At 43.3% G+C, this 7,748-nt stretch overlaps 1 protein-coding gene across 1 annotated transcript; it reads right to left on the bottom strand.

Moving 5' to 3' along the window:
• Positions 1–4,823: 4,823 nt before the first annotated feature.
• Positions 4,824–6,177, bottom strand: LOC136536496 (serine/threonine-protein phosphatase 7 long form homolog). Its single transcript, XM_066528768.1, has 2 exons — positions 4,927–6,177; positions 4,824–4,865 (listed from the first exon to the last, which is right to left on the bottom strand). The coding sequence occupies exons 1-2, from the start codon at positions 6,175–6,177 to the stop codon at positions 4,824–4,826; spliced, it is 1,293 nt and encodes a 430-aa protein (XP_066384865.1).
• Between the last annotated feature and the right edge of the window lie 1,571 nt (positions 6,178–7,748).

The raw sequence follows: 7,748 nt of genomic DNA, 5'->3' as shown, positions 1-7,748 counted from the left end.
TTTTTCTTCCAAATGCTCCCATCAGGCGCTGCTACTACATTGTCCCCCTTCCTAAGGACAACCTCCAGTTTGTTGAGTTCTTGAAGTATCGCAGGCCCGTCTTGATATTTTGGAGCTAAGTGTTTCTCAATAGTTCCATTGAAATCTTTTCTGTTCCTGCGGTAAGGGTGATCCTTAGGTAAGAACCTACGGTGTCCCATATAAACTATCTTTGAGTTATTTGGCAGATTTACCGTATCGGTGTCATCCAAGCACTCGACACATCTAGTATAGCCATTTGTCTTCTCTCCGACAACGAACCTCGACCTGGTAGGTCGGTGATTGTAGCGATAAGTACTCCCTTGATCATGACATGTTCCTTTTTGTACTCGTTCCCAACATCCGGCACACCCTTTTCAAACATCTCCACTAGTTCATCGATCACTGGTTCTAGAAACACATCGATGTCATTCCTAGGTTGTCTTGGCCCTTGAATCAGTAGTGGCATCTGGATGTACGACCGCTTCATACAGACCCAAGATGGAAGGTTGTATATACAGAGCGTCACTGACCAGGTGCTATGATTGCTTCTAACCTGGTCGAAAGGATTCATCCCATCTGTGCTCAAAGCAAACCAAAGATGCCTCACCTCTCCACCAATGTCCTTATAGAACATAGTATTGACAGTCCTCCAGTCATGCCCATCGGCAGGGTGCCTCATCATTATATCTTTCTTACGCTCTTCGCCATGCCAGCGCAACAGCTTGGCTGACTTTGCACATGCAAATAGCCTATGCACCCGGTGAGCTACAGGTAAATACCAAACGACCTTTATGGGACCTCCTCTGGTCTTGATACCCTCATCTGACGACCCGTCCTTGTACCGTGGAGCTTCACACTTGGGGCACTTGTCCAAGTCTTTGTATTTTTCTCCACAGTACAATATGCAATCATTGGAACATGCGTGGATTTTTTCAACCTCGAGGCCGATGGGGCAGATCATTTGCTTGGCCAAGTATGTCTTTTCTGGCAACTTGTTTTTTTCTAGGAGCATTTTCCTTATTATACCTAACAACTAATCGAAGTCTTTATCGCTCAATCTATTTGTTGATTTGAACTCTAATAGCATGGTCTCTACATTACGTAGCAGCTGAGAAATGCATCATTATCCTCGGTGTCGTTAGCTAGCGTGTTCCTAAACATATTATTAACTGTGGCCATAGGTTCCATGTTGACACCGGGTTCCTCGTCAGCATTGTGGATGGCTACGTCAAGCATGTCCATATCATCATCGTTTCCCTACAGAACATTCACACCAACCTCGCCATGCATAGTCCATATCGTATAGTTTGGTATGAACCCCCTAGTAATCAAGTGCGATCGTATAGACTCAATTTGACGAAAGTTCCTATGATTCTTGCAATCTTTGCATGGGCAGAAGACAGGGTTTCCATTCCCAGCATGGGCTTTGGCATCGGTGATAAACTAGTTGACGCCATGCATGTACCGCTTGTCCGTTCGGGACAGGTGCATCCACTCTCGATCCATCTCTGCACAAAAAAATACTAAGATAGTAATTATAAAGAATTAATAAGAAATTGAGCTTCATGAACAACAATTGTAGCTCGAAAGTATCATTTTTGAAAAATATTATTGTACACTAATTATTAAAAAATTGAAATTGGTAGCCCCGACCCTGTAAATTAAAAATCGTAGTAAAAAACAATTATTGCACAATATTGAAGAACAACCATTCTACTCTACTTCTAAGAACTAATTATATAGCATCACATACTAACAATGATGATCTTGACCACCGTGGAATAATTAGCTAGGAATTTAAATGTGTTCATAGACACCAACCTTTTGGACGATGGATTCACCACAATTTGAGCCTTGCACAAATGTCCAATTGGAAAAGTGCTCTCTAGAATGGAGAAAGAACTAGAATGAGAATCAAGCAATGTAGCAATCAAAACGAAGCTAATTAAGCAACAAAATCAAAGGAGTGGATGTTTGTTACTAACCTTAAAGCAAAAAGATCAAGCCATTCTTCAAAATCCAAGCACTAGCTTCATGGTGAAGGGCAAGCCGCAACAATGGAGGGAAGGGTCCAAACGCGCGCCTCTGTTCTCGGGATGGAAGAGAGGAGGAAGGAGAGGACGGCTGCAGCCTTTTTGTGTTGTAGGCTTATCACCATCGGTTCTTGGCCAGAACCGACAGTGATAGTGCCCAATCACTGTCGGCTCTTGGCTTAAACCGGCAGTGAATGAGTGCCCGCCAAAACACTGCCGGTTCAAGCAAAAAACCGACAGTGATGTGGTCCTTCACTACCAGTTTTAGCCCAGCACCAATTATTTTTTTATTTTCAAGCTCATAACCGGCAGTGAAGGTACATCACTGCCGGTTCTCATAAATCCGGCAGTGATGAGGCTGGCAGTAATGTGCAAATCTGACGTAGTATATACTACTTTATGAGAGATAAAACAGGGAGAGTATAAGCGGACGGATGAGGAAGTATTCGACTAGGCAAAAAATATGAGGTAACAAGGAATAATGAGAATGTGTTGAACTCCACAACAAAGAGGTTTATATCACATATAGTCCATAATTGAATTTATGGGTCTATGAACCGGTCCTTTTTTCCCAGGTTTGCACTTGTAGAAATGAAATCCTACCAAGTTCACGTGAAAATAATCCCATGGCTGAAAGGTGCAGAAGATAGCGAGATGTAACAAAGGCTTGCATATAGGGAGCTTGACACACACTCACACAGTGCTAGGGAATCTAGGGTATTCACCATTTCGGCACACAAATGAACCAACAGAACAGTCAAAATCACCAATAGCAGTAGGACTCCACAGAAAAATTAGGTAAATAATGAGTATATATTTGCCATTTGGAAACTGGTTATAAATTAATTTCTATACCTAGCATAACAAAAGGGCATAACTACATTGTTTTTGCACCATCATTATATGATATTTACACAGGCAACAATAGCGCCACAAAAATATCACATCTATCTAAGCATGCAGTACACGCATATGCTTTTTCATTGGAGCAAATGAAAAATAACATATCAAAGATACTCCCACTACACCATTCTCAAACATATATAATTTAAGAATGCTTTTACACACTAAACTATGAATCTCTGATATACAAAAATAGTGTGGTATATATGTCACATAAAAATGATATTGACAGAATTGTGTCATGAAAAATTTTCAAATGATTTAATTTCAAAAACTAAATATCAAATTCTTAGGTAAAGCATTGGATAAATACAAAACACAATGTAAACAGGAACATATGGAATACAATTTTGCATGTCTCAAATTGTACTCATTCGCAATATATGTTTGCACACAATCTAGCTAGTTCACTATTACTCAGCTCATGGCTGAGAAAGGATCAAACCAGCAAGTACACATGGTGTTTAACATATCAAACATCACAAATCCTACTGTTAAATCGACACTTGTTCTTTGGAAAAAAAAACTACATGGTAACCATTTCCAGCGCTTGTCATGCTTTGGGCTTACATCCTCGCTGCTTCCTATATCTCCTTTTGTAGGAATGTTAACACCCTAAATATTGCCTGCATAAAAGATGTAATGGTATTTTATATAATATAGTGTCATGTAGGATTCTAAAAAAAACAATTGAATGCCACAATCAATTATGGAAGTTCACTAAGGATATATTACAGAAATAAGTTCATGATCAATGATGGAATTCAAGAGCATATAAGAGGTTTATCAAGAACTGTTCGTATCATATATTACTGGCTAATAATCCTGAGGGAAAAAATGTTTTAGTCATCATCCGAACGAAAGAAGCTAAATGCATTCGCATCTCAAAGGCCATCCAATAGTAGGAATCAAAAGACGTACAGATTCAATAACAACAGTTGTGCTCTTTTTCTACTGATCAATATTTTACCACTGATCAGGAAGTTCCTTATTTCATTCTCTATGATAATTCACACTGAAGCACTATAAAAAACGTAGAAAATTAAATTAGCAACTTGATTGTCATTCGGAGACTATAAAATAGAACTGCTGCAGTTTCTTCACTATTGTATCGATCGGGTCCTCCAAATTAAAACATTTATCCTCTGATGTCAACACTAACATTTCGTAGTAAAAGGAACCAATTTTCCCAAGCAAGCTAATCCGGCCCAATCCGTGTTTTATTATTTGACAGAGAAATAATCATAGGCGATATCAGTATTGAGTTGTAAAGACAAATGTTACTAGTAGTATACCTTATTATTAACTGATGCTTTAGTTCTCGGGTTCCTCGGTGCCTATAGCTAGCTCCTGAATCTCTTTCACCAGCAGTTTTGCAACGAGCTGTTCCCTCGATCCAGCCATTTCAGCCTGCCGATTCACTGATGCCCTTTGTATCATTTCCATCGTCCCAACAGCCCATTTTAGTCCACTAATATCATTTCTGCTAGATGGCCCCTCATTGTTTCCTGCAAAAGAAAAACAAACGGGGACAGAGTAATTAACGGCTAGATTATTATACATCAAGCATTAAATTGCATTATTCCAACTAATTTGATGCATATTTAGGCCATGTTCGCTTATCTTATAATCCGTCTTTTTTAGCTTATTTTTTCAGCTGAAATAGTGTTTCGGTTTATTTTTTTAGCGAAGCGAACGGGACCTTATAGCGAGGATTTCCACAAAATTCTCTGGTACCTGATTCCTTGTTGCTGGTTTCTTCCATGAGAGAATCTAACTCTCTATTTGATGCTAAGGCATCCCTCTCCTCAACGGCAATAGCACATGCCACTGAGTACGGCTTCCACCACTGAGCATACTCATCCGTCACACCGGGCTCGTCACTCGGAATGGCGAATGCATAATCTTCTGCCCCAGTAGTGTATGTTTCCCATGCTCTCTCCCAGAGATTGGTGTTCAATCGGGTAACCGTCCCCGGAACGTCCTGGTCGAAGCCGAGCTGCCTCGCGACGCGGTGAGGATTGTACTGCTCGATGTAGTCCACGCCCACGAGCTCGCAAACCTGCAGACACCGTGCAAAGGATGATAGTGGTGCCCTAGCTCCGCCATGGCCGCGACGACGCACCCAGAAGCTACTGCCGTAGGGCCGCCACAGGAACTCCTTCGGTGCCCTGAACACCGCGCGAGCGTACCCCGGGTCCACCGCCCTGTGGACGTCGTGCCACCGGGCAGCCCTAGGCAGCAGCACATCCTCAGCGTCAGCGGGGTCCGGGAAGCTTGCCGTCGCCGCCGTCGCTGGGTCAAGCTCTGGGAAGCGATCCCAGACCCAGAGCTGCAGGATGTGCATCGGCGCCGAGACCGACGGCGCCTCCGTTCTCTTGGAGTGGATGAAGTGGCGGTGGAGCGCGGAGAGGTCGCTGTAGATGCTGGCGAGCGCCGCGGGCGCAAGCGCCGCGCTGTGGCCGTGCGCCAGGCGGACGGCGATGGGGAGCACCTCCTCCCCCGGGACGATGTCGTCGGAGCCGGAGTCGGACGGCACTGGGAGCACGAAGCGAGCCAGCCACAGAGACAGGAACGCAGCGTGCTCAAGGCGCTGCTCCCGCTCGTCTCGGCCGCCGCCTGCCTCCTCTGGCTGGTGCTGGTGCCGGTTCTGACGAAGAAGGAAGTGCTCCGCCCAGCTGGCGCCGGTGCCCTCGCGCTGATCCATCAGCAGGACAGCGCGGACGGCAGCGAGCGAGCGCTCGTCTGCCATCTCAAGTCTGTCGGAGTACCGAGGCTCGCGCACGGGGAAGCCGAGGATGGGCAGGCCCGCGAGCGCGACGATGTCCTCCAGCGTGACCGTCGCCTCGCCCCAGGGAAAGACGAAGGTGTTGGTTGGGGGGGACCAGAAGGGCACGAGCTGGAGCAGCGCGCCCTCGCTCTCCCGCCGCACCCGGTGCGTGGTCGCCAGGATGCCCTCCAGGACCCCGAGCTCGCGCCACAGTGGCTCGTGCAGCGGCCGGAGCTTGGCCACCCACTGCTTCCACAGATCCGTGCTGTCAGCCCAGCCCTCGAATTTTGCCTGGATCCCGACGTCGAGGACGAGATCACGAGCAGGCAGGGGTGGCAGGGACGGAAGAACACGGTTGCCGCTCACGCTGGGAAGCAGGAAGCGCGGCGATGGTCGGGCAATCGGGACGGCGGTGGATTCCCGGATCAGGGTTGCCTCGCCGCCGGCCATCTCCGTTGCTGTGGGCTGCGGCTGGAGAGGGAAGAGGGGCGCGTTTGGCGTGGTGAGCGAGAGCCAATGCAAGAGCGCGTGAATGGAAATGGACTGGAGTGGAAATGAGGAAACGCTAGCTTTGGCGGCTATATGGAAGGAAAGCCAAGACAACCTTGACGCGGCTGGCTGATGACAATTTAGAACCACCTTTTTTTTACCGTTGTAGTTGTATGTGACATGTGAGCAGGGATGCAGAATTAGCAAAAGTTAAGTGCTGCGCCTAACATAAAATTTCAGTGAAGATTTAAGGTAGATTGGAACGGCTTTACATCTGTGGGTGCCAGCTATTTCATTCATATAGGAAGTGATGTATATCGGTAGTATAGTATGGGACTTCCTCGGTTGAGTATGTAGTATGCAGTATGTATGCATGTAATTAATAGTATACATCCTAACCAGCTTTTTTTTTACCGTTGTAGTTGTATGCACGTAATTTATAGTACATCCCAATAGCTTACAAGCATAAGCATAGAGATATGTATCCTATTAATTATTACATCATTTTCTAAATTATAAATGGTTTAAGCTTTTCTAGATGTATACCTTTTTTTGTTATGTATCTAGATATACATTATGTCTAGATACCTAATGACTTATAATTTGGAACGGGGGAGTAAATAATAAATAGTAGCAATGATGTGTCTTAAAATTCACTTCACCATGATATGATGGATATAATTAGGGTAATATATAATAGGAACTCACAAACTTTGTTTGCCGCAAAAGCTATGTTAGGCTAAGCGAGAGTTAAGTAGGGCAATGCTACGGTACCCTTCTTACTTCCTAGAAGGTAATATTTCAAATAAATCTAAGCTATTGATTTTTTAGATTTTGTACATTAATTAATTAATTAAAAAAGGAAAACTATTCTCAAATCCCTCTAATCATGCGAGACATGGGTGGGCATGCAGCCCCTTCCCTTGCGCATGGCTGCACCCTTTCTTTTGTGCGATTGTCATCACGTCCTTTTTTTTGTTTTGTTCCCATGGCTAAACTAAAATGACAACTATCACTCTCATGTCATGATGCGTATGAACCTATCACATTATAAGGTTATAAAATTATACACCAATAACAATAGGGTACCAGAAATAAATTTTTAGCGGCTTCATCATGTATAAAGCTTGATGATATTTTTATGTTAAAATTAAAAACCGGTCATATTTTAGCTATCTTAAAGTTTCATATACCTACATAGTGTTTCATAGACGAGCATGTAAGTTGGGCATATTATATATATATATATATTTTATATATATATATATATGTATGTATGTATGTATGTATGTATGTATGTATGTATGTATGTATGTATGTATATGTATGTATGTATACGTACGTTATGTTGCGTTCCTAAGTAACAAGTGCATAAAAAAATAATTAGTTTATTCTAATTAAAGTATGTTATATCCAAAGTTGCTAAGATTCATCATGTCTAATAGATCATGCATACATCAATCAGATCTAAAAAGATCTTTATATCTAAAACTTTACTTATTTCATCTATTACCTCCTAGAAAGTAATACAT

This window comes from Miscanthus floridulus, chromosome 2 (genome assembly GCF_019320115.1).
Source record: "Miscanthus floridulus cultivar M001 chromosome 2, ASM1932011v1, whole genome shotgun sequence".
Lineage (NCBI taxonomy): Eukaryota > Viridiplantae > Streptophyta > Magnoliopsida > Poales > Poaceae > Miscanthus > Miscanthus floridulus.
The sequence above is the reverse complement of the archived record's forward strand: the minus strand, read 5'-3'. Positions and strand labels throughout refer to the sequence as shown.